We start from the raw sequence: 16700 nt of genomic DNA, 5'->3' as shown, positions 1-16700 counted from the left end.
AATGCGGGAGACAGAAGAGATCCAAGTTTGATCCCTGGATCAGAAAGATTCCCTGGAGTAGGAGATAACAACCTACTCCAATATTCTTGCCTGCAAAGTTCCATGGACAGAGGAGCCTGTGGGCTACAGCCCATGGGGTCGCAAAGAATTGGATACAACTGAGCAATTGAGTATGCACACATCAAAATAAATACTAAGATTGGTGCAAAAGTAATTAGAGTTTTCATCGTTGAAATTTTCCATTTGATGTTGGAATACATTCTTAAACAAATGTGGTTATATTTTACATCATTTTAACCTGCATTTCTCACCTTGTGTTTTTTTCTAATGATTCATTACTTGCTGTTTATTTTAAATTTATTTTAACATCATGGAAATGATGTTAGATAAAAAGCAAATTTAAGTAATTTTCTTATTCAAGTTCAAAATGGGTTGTAAAGGATCAGAGACAACTTGCGCCATCAACAACATACTTGGCCCAGGAACTGCTAAAGAGCATAGAGTGCAGTGGCAGTTCCAGAAGTTTTGCAACAGAAACGGGAGACTTGAAGGTAAGGAGCGTGGTGGCTGGCCATAGGAAGTTGACAACAACCAACTGAGAGCAGTCATTGAAGCTGATCCTCTGAAAACTACACGTGAAGTTCCCCAAGAACTCAGTGTCGACCATTCTACAGTCATTCAGCATCTGAAGCAAATCGGAATGGTGAAAAAACTTGGTAAGTGGGTACCTCTTGTGCTGACTGAAAATCAAAAAAAGTGTCATTTTCAAGTATTGTCTTCTTTTATTATATGCAATGACAATGAGCCATTTCTTGATTAGATTGTGACATGTGACCAAAAAAATGGATTTTATATGATAACCAGCAATGATTAGCTGAGTGTTTGGACTGAGAAGAAGCTCAAAGCACTTCCCAAAGCCAACCTGGCACCAAACAAAAGATCATGGTCACTGTTTGGTGGTCTGCTGCCAGTCTGATCCACTACAGCTTTCTGAATCCCAGAGAAACCATTACATATGAGCAGTATGCTCAGCACATCAGCAAGATGCATCAAAAGCTGCACTGCCTGTGGCCAGCATTGGTCAACAGAAAGGGCCCAGCTCTTCTCCATGACAACACCTGAACACAGATTGCACAGCCAACATTTCAAACGTTGAGTGAATGGGGCTATGAAGTTTTGCTCTCTCCCATCACATTCACCTGACTTCTTAGCAACTGATTACCACTTCTTCAAGCATCTTGACAACTTTTTGCAGAGAAAATGCTTGTACAACCAGTAGAATGGAGAAAATGCTTTGCAAGAGTTTGTCGAATCCTTAAGCACAGATTTTTACACTGCAGGAATAAAAACAACTTATCTCTCATTGGCAAAAATATGTTGATTGTAATGGTTCTTATTTTGACTAGTAAAGATATGTTTGACCCTAGTTATAATGATTTAAAATTTACAGTGCAAAACTGCAATTTTGTTTGCACCAACCTACAGATGGTGATTGCAGCCATGAAATTAAAAGACGCTTACTCCTTGGAAGGAAAGTTATGACCAACCTAGATCACACATTCAAAAGCAGAGACATTACTTTGCAAAGCTCCGTCTAGTCAAGGCTATGGTTTTTCCAGTAGTCATGCATGGATGTGAGAGTTGGACTGTGAAGAAAGCTAAGCACCAAAGAATTGATGCTTTTGAACTGTGGTGTTGGAGAAGACTCTTGAGAGTCCCTTGACTGCAAGGAGATCCAACCAGTCCATCCTGAAGGAGATCAGTCCTGGGTGTTCTTTGGAAGGACTGATGCTAAAGCTGAAACTCCGGTACTTTGGCCACCTCATGCAAAGAGTTGACTCATTGGAAAAGAGTCTGATGCTGGGAGGGATTGGGGGCAGGAGGAGAAGGGGATGACAGAGGACGAGATAGCTGGATGGCATCACCCACTCGATGGACGTGAGTTTGAGTGAACTCCAGGAGTTGGTGATGGACAGGCAGCCCTGGCGTGCTGTGGTTCATGGGGTTGCAAAGAGTCGGACACGACTGAGTGATGAACTGAACTGAACTGAATACTATCTATAGAACATATCTTCGATTCAGAAAAGAAAGTTAAAAAACAAGCTTTGCTGTAAAAAAAAAAAATAGGTAAATGTATTCATGACTAACATGGCAGCAAGAAAATGCAGTCGCTTCACTCGTTCCAGTATTTCCCGTCTGACAGATTTCTTTCTAACCCAGGACCACTGCTACATGAGAAAATTATTAGCCACTATAGCGTATCCATATGTTGTTATTTGAAGTAGAGAAATATTGTCAGTTTAATGTAAGATGGCACCCCTCTCCAGTACTCCTGCCTGGAAAACCCCATGGACGGAGGAGCCTGGCAGGCTGCAGTCCATGGGGTCGCAAAGAGTTGCACACGACTGAGCGACTTCCCTTTCACTTTTCACTTTCCTGCACGGGAGAAGGAAATGGCAACCCACTCCAGTGTTCTTGCCTGGAGAATCCCAGGGATGGGGGAGCCTGGTGGGCCACCGTCTATGGGGTTGCACAGAGTCGGACACGACTGAAGTGACTAACAGCAGAAGCAGCAGCAATGTAGCTTTTATAATGCTATGATTACCACAAAAAAGATGTGTTTTTATTAAAATTCTCAAAAAAGATGTAGCAATCCACAATGGAAATGCTTACATTAAAATGACGTTTGACTCAGACCAAACGTCCGTGTTTGAACCTCTCATAAAATATCTCTAGGAAAGTGGTGAAAGGTGAGATACAAACGACAGTTATTTTACTTTGCTCATTGGCATTTTATTACCATCAAAGGACTCCTGTATAAATTTATGTGGAATTAGATAAAGCTTGAATAAATCTGTGGCATCATTTCAAGGATCTATACCATAATGCAACTATGGAAGAATGCCTCACAGTGCCTTCAGAACCCTGAGCCAACTGGCAGTTCATTTGCTTCAAGACTCTTTCACTGCCTATTTCCTTTCCGTGATAGAGGCAGAAAATGTGCTAATTGTTAGGTAAAAATGATACTGATATTGTTCTAAATTTCTAGAATATTACTGACAGACATGCCTACTTATTTATTTTCTCTGATGTTGTAGACATTGAAATATTTTATTTTGAATGGGATAATTGTTTCTTTATGAATATCTAGCTTCATTTCCTCAGGCACATACTACAAACTGAAATTCTAAATATAGAAATAGATGGTCTGTACACCAACATATATTACCTGATAACAGGAGAAAAATTCCTTTCCTCAATATATTCAAAGGCTGGCTTAAAAGGCCTCTCTGTAGTGAGGTTTCTCATCCTCAGCTCTGCTGGCGTTTTGGGAGAAGTAGCTGTTGTGGTGATTGTCCTGTGTGTAGTCACATGTTTATCAGCACCCTTGACCTCTACCCCCAAGACACCATGGCAATGCCTCCCAGCACCTCTCTCACCAGCACTGCGCCTACCAACAATGTCTCCTAGGCATTGTGAGCAATTCTCATGAGCAAAGTCATCACTAGTGTAAAGAGTTCATAGAGGAATGCATGATTTAAAAGTATATTAGTGGGCCTTGGATTATCAAGTTTAGATCATTTTTCTGTCAGTCTATGTTATGTACAGTTGAAGATCATCTCCGTATCATCTCATGTTATGTATAAAACTCTGCTCTAAAGTTTTAGCTTTAGAAAAATTACAGTGAACTGCCAGCTACATTACACAGAGAGAATAAATGGAGTTTAGAGCTTATGTAAAAGCTATATTATAGAGGAGAAGTTTGAGAGGCCCATTAGGGGCCCAGGTGGAGAACTATAAGTGTCATGTTGTAGAGCCAGGCAGTAGGAGAGGATCATGTGTATGTATGTGTGTGTATATACATATCCCATATATGTAGCTATATATGGGATTCTCCAGGCAAGAAAACTGGAGTGGGTTGTCATTTCCTTTTCCGGGGAACTTCCCTACCCAGTGATCTCTATATTAATATATTTTCTATAAGTTCATTTTCAAAAGCTTAACCTGACATCTGTGGGACAAGATGTCATAGTGGAAGAACCTAAGTTCAACTCCTCTCATAAAAAGAGCAAAATCACAACTAACGGCAGAACAAGCATTGATAAAAAAGACCAGAAGTTACCAAAAAAGATCTTCTACTTCCAAAGACAAAGAAGAAGCTACTACAAGACAATAGGAGGGGCTCATTCATAACATAAAAGCCTAATCTAATTAAGGAGGCTGCTTATGCTTACTATCTTGTTAAGGATTTTGTTTTGTAGTTGTCAATACAGAGATGTTGAATTTTACTGAATTTTTAAAACATTCATTCTAGATGATTGTATGATCTTTTTTTTTTTTTTTTGCTGATGGAATGATTTACTTTTTCATTTTTTTTAAATTGAAGTATAGTTGATGTACAATATTGTATGTTACAGGTGTACAATATGGTGATTCACAACTTTTAAAGTTTATACTGTATAGTTAATATAGAATATTAGCTATATTCCCTATATTATACAAAATTTCCTTGCAGTTTGTTTATTTTACCTCTTCATTCTCTCCCTCTGTCCTGCCCCTTCCCGCTTCCAACTCCCCACTGGTAATAACTGGTTTGTTCTCAGTCTATTACGTTTTTGTGATGCTCATTAACTTGTTTGATTTTTTATATTATACATATAAGTGATAGCATACACTACTTGTCTTTCTCTGACTTATTTCATGTAGGATAATACCTTCCAACTCCATCCATATTACTGCAAGTGGCAAAATTTCCTTATTTTTTATGGCTGAGTAGTATTCCATTTGGAGAAGGCAATGGCACCCCACTCCAGTCCTCTTGCCTGGAAACTCCCATGGACGGAGGAGCCGGGTAGGTTATAGTCCATGAGGTCGCTAAGAGTTGGACACGACTGAGTGACTTCACTTTGACTTTTCACTTTCATGCATTGGAGAAGGAAATGGCAACCCACTCCAGTGTTCCTGCCTGGAGAATCCCAGGGACGGGGGAGCCTGTGGGCTGCCGTCTATGGGGTCACACAGAGTCAAATGCGACTGAAGCGACTTAGCAGCAGCAGCAGCAGTACTCCATTGTATGTGTATACTACACCTGTGGATGGACTCTTAGGTTGCTTCCAGATCCTGGCTATTGCAAATAGTGTTGCCATAAACACTGAGGTGCATGGATCTTTTTGAATTAGTATCTTCATTTATTTCCGATATATACTCGAGAATGAAATTGCTGGGGTCATATGGCAGTTCTATTTTTAGTTTTGTGAGAAACCTCCATACTGTTTCCCACAGTGGTTGCATTTACATCCCCAACAACAGTGTACGAGGCTTCCCTTTTCTCCACATCTTTGCCCACATTTATTTATGCTCTCTTTGATGATGGCCGTACTGACAGGTCGGAGAAGGCGATGGCACCCCACTCCAGTACTCTTGCCTGGAAAATCCCACGGACAGAGGAGCCTGGAAGACTGCAGTCCATGGGGTCGCCGAGGGTTGGACAGGACCGAGCAACTTCACTTTCACTTTCACTTTTCACTTTCATGCATTGGAGAAGGAAATGGCAACCCACTCCAGTGTTCTTGCCTGGAGAATCCCAGGGACGGCAGAGCCTGGTGGGCTGCCGTCTATGGGGTCGCACAGAGTCGGACACGACTGAAGTGACTTAGTGGTAGAAGTACACTGACAGGTGTGAGGTGATATCTCACTGTGATTTTGATTTATCCTTCCCTAATAATTAGTGATGTTGAGCATTTTACAATGTGTCTGTTGACCATATGTATGTTGTCCCTGGAAAAGTGTCTGTTCAAATCTTCTACCCATTTTTAAATGGGCTGTTTGTTTTTCTGATGTTGAGTTGTGTGAGCTGTTTATATATCCTGAATATTAAGCCCTTATCAGTTATATCATTTGCAAGTATTTCCCACATTCAATCTGTGACCTTTACAATGTGTTGATGGCCTCCTTTGTGATGTAAAAGCTTTTAAGTTTAATTAGGTCCCATTTGTTTATTTTTTCCTTTGCTTCCTTTGGTTTATGAGAAAGAACTGACTTACTTTTGAATGTTAATACACCCTTGTATTTTTTAGTTTATCTCACTTGGTACTGATGTATATATATTTTATATATGGCTGTATTCATATATTTTTATTATAATAAATATATCTGTTTATGAAATAAATGGTGTAAAATTTTATTTTAATTATCTTATTTAATTATGGTGTTGGGTTTACTGTGGTTTCATAAAATAAACTGAAAAGTGTTTAAAAGACAAAAACAAAACCCATGCCTTAAAGGAATGCTGCAGTGGTGATCCAGAGGCTCCAGCGGGTAAGCGGGCAGGCAGCTGGCAAAGTGGAGGCTGGGAAACCAGTAATGGGATGCTTCTAAGACACAACATCAAGGCTTTCATTTCTGGAGGCCACTTTCAATAACAAAGCTGATGCTTTCCCATGTCAGAGCATTAGTCAAGAGTGAAAGGAATGTTTAAGCATGGAAATGATTGTGATCCATTTATCAGAGTTGAAGCCCTAGATGGGCCCATAATCTTCCCTTCTATTGCAGGAATAGATGGTTCTTGGCAGACGTGTTTGCTGGTGGGCAATATTTTAAAGCATCGAATTGCAATTACATTAAACCATATTTACATTTGTTTATATATACATACGTCGCTCAGTCGTGTCTGATTCTTTGCAACCCCGTGGACTGTAGCCCACCAGGCTCCTCTGTCCATGGGATTCTCCAGGTAAGAATACTGGAGTGGATTGCCATTTCCTTCTCCAGGGGATCTTCCCAACCCAGGGGTCGAACCCGGGTCTCCTGCATTGCAGGCAGATGCTTTATCTTCTGAGCCACCAGGGAAGCCCATATACACATACACTAACCTACACACACACACACACACACACACACACACACACAATCATACTCTCGGGTTTAAAATGTATTCCTAACTGCAGCCTGAGGAATAGGAAGGGCTATTTCATGGAGTGCAAGAAAGTGCCTGCTACTCAAATTACTCCTTTGCGCCCAGTACAAAGCATCCTGAAGACAGCCTCCAGAGAACCTTTGTAAAATTCATTCCTTTAAGAATACAGTCCAAGGACTTAATCTGGAATCCATAAGCTCCAGGTTATATGAATTGTTGCAGAGGTTATCTGAAAAATTATAGGTATGCTTTTCAAAGTTTTGCTAAGACTTTCACGAAATTCTCAAAGTTCTGTTAAACTTCAGAATCATAAGTTAATTCAGCACCTATCACCAGACATCTAAAATGTCACATATATTTTAGAGTGAAAGAATTAAATACCCATTACCACTTGAATATTGCTATTAAAAGTAGAATAATATTCACAGCTGTATGTGTTAAAGGTTTAATTACATCTAGTCTCCTTCAATAAAGTATTGTTAAATAAAAAAATGAATACATAGCCTAGTAATTATCAGCTGTGCCTCCTTCATTTGCTTTTTAAACTTCACAAATAGTTCATGGAAAGCTGTCATCTACAAACTTATAGTTTTACTTCTGGGTTATCTGAAGGTTTACCCAGGGGAAAAAAAAATCCATTTACAAGTTCATGGTTCTATTACTTTTATTTGTTTTCTCAATCATTTTTAACATCATAATGTTAAAAATTACAGATGGTAATGCTGCACAAAATTCATTAGCTACTGCTTTCCAATTGTAGGGCGAGTCACAAACTGGACCTGAGGGGAGTCTTGCAGACCGTGATCACTAGCAGTAGTGGTCAGACTTACTGTCAGAGCTTTGCTAAAACTTCAAATCAGCTCTTCATTTAATCCTCACAAAAGCTCTCTGACGAGGATACAGTTATTCCACCTTAAACAGGAAAGAAAGGAAGACAGAGAAACTCAGTAATTCAGTCAGGAACCCAGATCCCATAGCTTGGAAGTTTTTCCTGACTCCAAATTCTGACCAGTTTAAAAGTAATATTGGCCACGCTACTCAATATAAAATAAACAGTGCGTACCTACTGTCTAGCACAGGGAACTATACTCAGTAACCTATAAAGAAAGGAATCTGGACAAGAATCTACCCCTCTCTCTTAGTCACTTCGCTGCATACCTGAAACTAATACAACATTTAAATCAACTGCATTTCAATTAAAAAATTCAGATAAGTAGATAAACAAAAGAGAGTCCTTCCAGCCCCCGACCTCTATTGTAATTATTGGTCCACTTCCGATTCTCAGCACCCAAAAGAACATTGGGTCTTGTGGCCCCTAGTTTCTTCCTCATTTTTAGTCTTTTTATCCACATCAGGAAATAACCTTCTTCCTTAAAACGATTTTCAACTTTGTCCCCTTTTTTCTCAAAATGCCTCAGTCTCAGTACAAAACAACAAGCTAAAGCAAAACCAAAAACTTTGAGACGGTCCAAAGTTTACTCCCTCTATTTCATTGACCTTATTACATTGTATCTCATCAGAATCTTTTGCCAGAGTAGCAAAACATATTTTTTCCAAAACAAAAACTAAAACGACTTGATTGCAATCCCACTTTCCCTCTATCTGTTTTTCAGGACACTCACCTGTTACATGAACTCTTTTTCCTTTCAGGATTCCTACATAAGGCCCAGTGTCAATTGGTAGCACTTGGATCCTAACATTTTGCAGAATCCAGAGCCGCTTAGCTACAAGCTGCAGATCCCAGGGTGGTCAGAGCCTTGGCTGTCAGCTCTGGCTCTCCTTATCTTCCCTTTTGCCTCTGTGGGCAGTGACTCGTCCCATTTTGTAACCATGACTCAAAAAGGCAGCAAGCATGACCCTAAACAGCCCAAAAAAACAGGACCAGCTTTAAAAAATAATTTTAACAGACCTTCTGTTAGCCTAACTTTGTACTCAAAAGCCTCATATTAAAAGAGAGAGAGAGAGAGAGAGAGAGAGAGAGAGAGAGAGAGAGAGAGAATCTCTGGTTAAAACTCTAGGAACTTGGATGCCCACCCCTGCCAACTCCTGACTTGTCTGAAAGATTCCAGCATCCGTTCCATTGGTCTCAGCACCACTGCTTGAAAACTGTGTTGAATATCTATGAGTTATTAGAGATAAACATACAGTTTTCCCTGAACGATCTGGTCAGTTCTGCAACCTTTCATTTTAAATAAAATCAAAACTACATCATTCATCCAACATGCATCTTTATTCCAGGTAAAACTAAGCCTGAAAAATGTATATACATTAAATTAAACTTTGGGGGAAATGTTAGAAATGAAAAGTGATAGTTTTTATTAAACGCTCTAAAAGTACGGAGCAAAATCAACAGACGTCCAAGTGGTCTCAGACCTCCCAGCTGGGAGTGAAATGCTGTCAGTGTAACAGTAGCTCAGACTCAGCCAGAGGACCTGTGTGCCTGGCTGTGACAGCCACTCGGGTCTCGTGAGTCAGCATCATGTTATGCTGAGAATCTTGGTCAAACGCAAATCCCTGGCCTGCTGCTTCCTCACTCCTCCCCTCCAGAATCATTAACGTCACTGTCTCACTTCTGAATTCCTTCCTGCCCATTCTGACCTGATTTCTCGCTCTACAAGAAATTCTGCAAGGAAAACAAAACCCAGAAACAGCTTCTCCCAGTGACCTGCTTGTGGTCAAATCCTATCTCGATTATCTTTGTCCAGCATTTCCCTGTCGAAGTTTCCTTTATGGCTGCTGAGGCAGTGGTCCTTAGTGGTCCTCAGGGGTTACTCAGCTTCCTATTCTCCTTTCTCCTCCCCTACCTTCAATGTTGGCTCTGAGCAGCACCCCCTCCAGTTCTGGTCCTCAGGCCTTTTCTTTTTTCCAGCCAATCTACATATTTCCCAGGTAATCTAATCCCAACTCATCACTTTCATCATATATGGTGGCTGCATCTTTTTTATGTGTATATATATGCAGGAGACGCAGGTTCGATTCCTGGGCTGGGAAGATCTCCTGGAGAAGGAAATGGCAGCCCACTCCAGTATTGTTGCCTGAAAAATTCCACAGACAGAGGAGCTTGGTGGGCTCCAGTCCACGGGATTGCATTGAGTGACTGGGCACATACACATACACACACCTCTACATACATGTTGGTGGTTCTCAAATTTTGATTCCCAGCTCCCTCTTGAGCTGCAGACCTGTTAACTCACTGGACATTTCCACTGGGCTATCTCAGCAGGCAGGCCATGGTCCACGTGAAGTTGAAGTCACCACCATCCCGCCGCCCCCCACCCCCCCACTGCAGATGGCTGTACCAGATGGTCTTTCCAAGTTCAGTAAATAACACAACTCATCATCCAAAGACTCAGGCCTGCAAACTGGAGGTTTGGCTGGACACCTGTCCATGGACTGGCAGCCATCACTACCTTCCACCAAAGACATGCCATCTCTGAATCCCAGTTTGGAACAGCATGTGCCAAGCATGAGTGCTCAAGCCATGCTCCCTGCCCCTCCAGCCCCATTAAACTTAGCTAATATTCAGAGCTTTTCTGCACATGGAAATAGGAACGTGTAGAGTGTCTTGTTTCATATTCTTCAGGGGCTCCCTGCTCAAGTCAGAACACAATCCCTAAATTCCCACTGAGACTCTCAGCTGTGGAGCCCCTGCCTTACCATAACACCTTCAGAAGCACCCTGGGCTCCAAGAGAATTCAGCCACTTGTCACTCTCAAAGGGTGCCTGGCCTTCACAGGTTCTCAACTAACTTTTCTTTGAACAGCCTGCCCTGATGTGCCACCGAAGTCCAGCTCTTCCTCAAGGAAGCCCAGCCCTTGCGTCCTTCAGGAAAGCCTCTCCAGCTTCTTGTAAGATCTGGTGCAAACCTCCGGGAACCCGTCACATTAGAATTACTATTCAGCTCATGCACCTAAGAATCAAGACATTTTTCATCTGCACCCGCTCCAACTAGCTCATACCTGATGATTAACGATAGCTTGCTGAGGAGATGAAAAGGTTTGGGGTGATTCATAAAGAGTGCTTTCTTAATTTCTCTTTGATAAAGGTTATGGTAAAATGTCAGTGCCACTAGAGGGCACAGAATTATAACGGAATTTTCCCCGGACACTCCCTCAAACGAGAGGTTTGTCTTCGGTATCAATCTCTTCACACAGTTTCTAAATGTATATCTTAGAAAGAGCAAATTGCTGTATTCAAATTACTTCCAGGAAGAAGCATTTAAGTAGTTGGCCCAAAGACAGGAGTGCAGCCATACAAACATAACAAGGAAGAAAACAGAAATCTGGTATAGCCAAGTATGATAAATAGGACTTTGTGAATAAAACTGAAGGTAGTGTTAGGAAAAAGATAAAAACGTAAGCATAATTCCAAGATATCGTTACTTCATGATTTGGAACTGTTTAAAAATATTCAATACAAAAGACAAATCTCTATACATAAGCTTTTATTTCTTCAGGAAAAGTGAAGAGGGGTATCGAGACTAATTCTGTGTTTAGAATAAAATCTCAAGTCCTGCTATGAAACAGCTACTAGAAACTTGCCAACACTTCCCTTTTCAAAGGAAAAACAGTCAGATATATTAACGTGATAATAGGCTAAAGCTTTTTATTTCAAAAGTTAATATAGTCTAGTAGTTTAAAATCTGGTTTTGGTTTTTGTTTCCGTGGCTTTTGTTTTGTTTTTCTTCATGAAATAACCATAAGTTTGAATTCAGACTCAATTTCTCATTAGTTTTGAAACAGTATTAACTTTCTCACAGCCTCACTTTCTTCCCTATAAACCTGTAGTGCTCATTTGTGAGGCTGTGGTCAGAATCAAGTGAAATAATTCTTGTCAATCACAGTGCCCTGCTCGAAGTAAACGCATGGCATATCTGCTGTTATTTTGCTTGGACAGTGGTAACTGGCACACAATTTTAGTAATTCCTAGGAAAATAAATTTTGATGGTTGCTGGGATGAACATGGCAAGACTTTTTGAGCCCGTCCCCTGCTCTGTCTGCGCCCCCCCACCAGCCTCTCTTCACACCCCTGTCCACTCACACCTGCACTGTTTCTGCACCCCTAGGCAGAGGCTGCTCTGAAGGGACTATGCCTCACCTACTGAGGGCAGGGCTAGGATGGGTCCCTGCTGTGTAGGAACCTTCATGTCAACTGGCAGGTTCTTATGATCTCTGACATTGCCCCAGGTTGCCCCAGGTTTCCTAATTTCTGTCCCTTGGTAAAACATATAGAGAATCTCAGCATCACATCTCTAAGAATCCTCGATAGAGTAAAAATGATACTGTGGTCCACAATGCTGACACATTTGAAATAATCGGATTTACTGAATCAATGGTTATGAGATACCTAAGAAACACAATTACAGTTGCTGTGCTTGTAGGTTTGGTTCTGATTTGACAGGAGGAAATAAAAGCTAAGGGAAAGGGTGGCCTGGCCTAAAGGCATTCCACTCAGGCGTTAGGGGACTTCAGTTCTTCTTCCAAGGCAAACAGCTGAGTCTTGGGCAAGCAGCCAACAATAGTTTTCCATTTCTTCATCAGCAAATGTCCCTTTTGCTCTAAGGTTTGAGGATTCTGTTTATTACCACCACTCTGGTTGACCTGGCATTTCACAGTGGATCAAAAAGCATCCACATCACACAAAAGAGTAGCACTTCCATCAGTTGTGAGTTGATCAGAACCATGACCACGACTCGATGTGAAGTGTGTAAAGGTGGTGGGGCCTGAACAGACAGGGGGCTGGGCAGGTCCGGAGAAGGAGAGGGGCGCGCCATGTGGTCACGAGTATTCTGTAAAACCAGCTCACAACTGCTTATTCTGCCTTGAAAGTCTTTCCCGAGCGCCTCTAGCTCTTGTATAGAATGTTCCATATTACTATTCTAGAGCGCCCTTCAGATGGAAAATAAAATGGCATAGAAAACACACTGAAGTAAAATATTTCTAGTAGCTATTTTCAGTGCAAACCATCTCTAAGTAGACTTCAGATAATAAAACCTTCCATGGTCATCCGTTTCAAGCAGACATCTCACAATAGTTGAAAGCACACCCACCTCCAAAGGATGGGGAGTGAAATCAGCTCATGTGCTCTACACTAGAAATAAACACCTGCTTTGGAAAAGACGGCTGTCTTTTACCTTTCTACCTCTTGGTAAGGCTCTAAAGTAACATTACAGGTGGAATATACACAGCTATATCATTTCACTCTTTGTCTACCCTCTCCTCTGATATTAGATTTTAATATTTCAACCAAAAGAAAGGCAGTTTCCTAGCAACATCTGTGTTCAAAGGCACAGAAACAGAAAAAAAAAAGCTTGATCACAGCACTCTGTTTTTCCAACAGTTAATTCCTGCCTTTTGAGAGAAGTTAGCTGGTAGTGAAGAAGCTAGGTACACACGGGGAAGCCATTAGAAGAGGTGTGCAGCCTCACGTGGCCTTTCCTTCCCAGCACTCTCAGGCGGGGTGTCAGAGTTTGTGGCTAAACCTCTCTTTTCAAAGGGAGCCTGCAGAGATACTGAAATACAGCCATGAGCTCTTCAGTGTGCCTGCGTGCTCAGTTGCTCAGTCAGTCGTGTCTGACTCTTTGACATCCTATGCCATGTAGCCCCGGGCTCCTCTGTCCATGGGATAGTCTCCAGGCAAGAGTGCGGGAGTGAGTTGCCGTGACCTCCTCCAGGGGCTCTCGCAGACCCAAGGACTGAACCCCCGGTCTCTTAAGTCTCCTGCATTGGCAGACAGGTTCTTCACAGCGCCATCTGGGAAACCTGCGTTTCAGTACATGCTCTGTGTAAGATGTGGAAGGGAAGGGATAGGAAACCCAGAGGCAAGGCTGCTGGGTTCCTGTAACTCTCATACCAACCACCTGTGAATGCTTGGGCTGGTCCCCTCTGGGGTGTCTCAATTTCTAGAAAACCAGAGAACCGATCTCAAAGGCCCTTCCCAGCTCTAAACCTCTGCTGATCACCACCTTTCATGCTACTTTAAAGTGTTACGCATTTGCCTAATCAACATTTCGGTTTCCCACCTTGCCACACACTCAGGAAAGCATCCATGAGAAGTCAGGCAACTGGTTCTTTCCTGGAAATCTGTCCCGCCTTCCCAAACCTTCCAGCTAGCACGCTGGGCCCAGCAATGCCAGTGAGACAAGGGACCTGACCTTTGCAGTGGGATGGGGTAAAGTGTGCAAGAAGGAAAACTGCTCGTTCAAGGCGAAATGCTTCTCATTTTCCTGCCTGCACTAAAGCCAAGATTTTCACGCTGAAAGCGTGCACACGAATCTTTCTAAGCCTCTAGATCTTTCACCCTGAAAGCCCTGCGCGGAAACTCCGGGGGGAGTCTAAATATAGCGACGCCAACTCCCTCGCGCTCCGCCTGGTCCTAGCTCGGCCCTAGGACTGGAGCGCTCGCTCTGGGGCGCTCTCTCCTTTGGCCTGAACCTTGGGGGCACTAGGCCGCCCCCTTGCCCTTCCACGTGTGTGCGCGCACGCGGGTGGAAGTGAATTAGGGGGCAGTCACGTGGCGCCGCAGCCAGCTGCACTGAGCGCCTCCGGGAAGCGCCCGCGGCCGCCAGGCTCGGGCACCGGGAGGGAGGGGGTGCGGGGTCGCGCCGGCGGCCGGGAGCCGGCGGGTGGGCTGCGCGGACATCGCAGAGATGACAGGAAGAAGGAAGGGGCCAGCGGGGCCGTGCGGCCGCTGCCCGAGGCAGACCGGAGCCGCCACGCGTGTGCATACACGGAGGAGCTGGCAGAGCATCTCCAGAGCCGGGGGCAGCTCACAAGGGACTCACGCCTCGGCTTTCGGCTTCTGGAAGCAAAAAGGCACTGGGACTCACTATCTCGGAACCATCTGTTCTGGCTTTGCGGTGGAACCCCAGTTCTTCCTTCAGTTTAACTAGTGATCATTTCCTTCCTATTTGAGGGGGAGGGGAGGGGTTCCACTCTTTGGATAGAAGTTCCCAAGCCCAGCTTCCTCTCAGCGTCTCCCGCACAGCGGCTCATGCGTTTTAACGCCGCTGTCTCGCTGAAGGCCAGACGCTGGGCGGCCTCCCTCCTACCCCAGGGGGAAGGGGGTTTGGGGAGGCCCGCTCTTGCGTCGGAGGCGGCGGGAGAAGTGGCAGCAGAGAGGGGTGGGGAGAGGACCCAGCGAAGTTGGGGTCCTGGACTCTCCATCCTCCAGGGTTTCTTCCCCCGCCCCCAGGCTCAGGGGCTGCCGCCGCCGCCGCCAAAAGACTTCGCCTGCTTATGACTTTCTCTGACTTCAATGCAAATTTCTTGACGGAGGGACCCGGTCTGTTCTCCTCTGCTTCGCGCCGCTGTCAGGCACAGCCCAGTGCCAGTCGGAGAAGCGGAGTTTTGACGCACCCCACCCCACCCCACCCCCGGCTGGCAAGGATGTCCAGCTCCTCTATCTGATGCTGGGATGGAAAGTCACAGCCCGCAAGCCGGAGGAGTTTGCGGCGGTGAGATGCCCAGCGCCCGTCTCGCCGGCTAGGCAGCCGCGTCCCGCGGGGCTGCACCCTGAACGCGGAGATCCGAGCGCCCCCGCCCGGAGCCTGGGCCGGCGCGCTCGTGGACTGGCTGGTACCTGGAGGGCAGGGCTGGGCCGTTCCCGCGCACACCCCTCGCGGAAGGACGACGGGACGAGCCCGCGCCGCGGTGCAGCGGCGGGAGGAAAGGGAGCCTGCCTCTCCTTTTCCTCCTGTGCGTACGAGGCGGGCGCACCTTCCAGCAGCTCCGAAGCCCCGGGGAGAATACCCTGAACTCCCGTCCCTGACAGGGGTTTCGGTGCCGCAGGTCCCCTCGGGCGTGGGGAGCCTGGGACCCGGCGTGCGCGCGCAGGAGCTCCCTCTCCAGCTCCGGGGGCGCTTCGCCAGCAGGGAGTTTCCGCCTCGGGGACCTAGGGGCTGGAGAAGCCTTCTTGGAGTGACACCCCCGCGACACGCCCCGATTTCGCCTCAGGAGCTGAAGGCTACTGGACACCTGGACTTCTCGCCTCCCCCGCGCGCCCTCTCCGCCCCCCGGCGCGCAGCTCGCGGGCCGCCGGGCGCCCCGTCGGGGGCGGCTCCCTCCTCGAAAGCGGCCGGCGCGCATGAGGCCGCGGCCCCCTCCGCCGGGGCCCCCCTCGCGGTGCCCGCGGTGATGCCATGCCCCGCCAGCACGCGGGCGGCGAGGAGGGCGGCGCCGCCGGGCTCTGGGTGAGGAGCGGCGCGCCGGCGGCGGCGGCGGCGGGCGGGGGGCGCACGGGCGGCGGCATGAAGGATGTGGAGTCGGGCCGGGCTAGGGCGCTGCTGAACTCGGCGGCCGCCGGCGGCGACGGGCTGCTGCTGCTGGGCACCCGCGCGGCGGCGCTGGGTGGCGGCGGCCTGCGGGAGAGCCGGCGGGGCAAGCAGGGCGCCCGGATGAGCCTGCTCGGGAAGCCGCTCTCCTACACCAGCGGCCAAAGCTGCCGGCGCAACGTCAAGTACCGGCGGCTGCAGAACTACCTGTACAACGTGCTGGAGAGGCCCCGCGGCTGGGCGTTCGTCTACCACGCGTTCGTGTGAGTACCCGCGTCCCCCGCTCGCGCCCCCAGCACCGCGGCGGCCGGGGGGACCCTCCCGCCCGCTCCCCCGAGAAGCCCGGCGCCCACGCCCTGGCCGGCCGCGCGCGTATACACGCGCACACACACATACACGAGCCCACACGCTCGCGCGCGCGCACGTGGTGGGTTTTATTTCTTTGCACGTGTGTAGGGTCTCCCTCCTGGCGCCTGCCACCTCCCTGAGCCCCACCCCCTCACCCCTGCAGAC

At 46.1% G+C, this 16700-nt stretch overlaps 1 protein-coding gene, 1 long non-coding RNA gene and 1 pseudogene across 3 annotated transcripts in view; 2 read left to right on the top strand and 1 right to left on the bottom strand.

The window, feature by feature from the left end:
• Positions 1-370: 370 nt before the first annotated feature.
• On the top strand, positions 371-1406 carry LOC121820376 (histone-lysine N-methyltransferase SETMAR-like; annotated as a pseudogene).
• Positions 1407-7562: 6156 nt separating this feature from the next.
• Positions 7563-10145, bottom strand: LOC114116444 (uncharacterized). The gene is made up of 2 exons (XR_003590363.3): positions 8539-10145; positions 7563-7828 (listed from the first exon to the last, which is right to left on the bottom strand). It is a non-coding gene; the product is annotated as an uncharacterized LOC114116444 (long non-coding RNA).
• A 5800-nt stretch (positions 10146-15945) lies between these two features.
• Positions 15946-16700, top strand: part of KCNQ5 (potassium voltage-gated channel subfamily Q member 5) — a 630518-nt gene continuing 629763 nt past the window's right edge. The window contains exon 1 of one of the 2 annotated variants that reach the window (XM_027972759.3): positions 15946-16450. In XM_027972759.3, coding sequence (XP_027828560.1) covers positions 16056-16450 — 395 coding nt within the window. In that variant the 5' untranslated portion in view covers positions 15946-16055. The remainder of the gene's footprint in view (positions 16451-16700) is intronic. The other variant, XM_027972758.3, reaches the window with a different exon arrangement.

Source organism: Ovis aries, chromosome 9 (assembly GCF_016772045.2).
Source record: "Ovis aries strain OAR_USU_Benz2616 breed Rambouillet chromosome 9, ARS-UI_Ramb_v3.0, whole genome shotgun sequence".
Taxonomy (NCBI): domain Eukaryota; kingdom Metazoa; phylum Chordata; class Mammalia; order Artiodactyla; family Bovidae; genus Ovis; species Ovis aries.
Note: the sequence above shows the minus strand (reverse complement) of the source record. Positions and strands in the feature narration are given on the sequence as shown.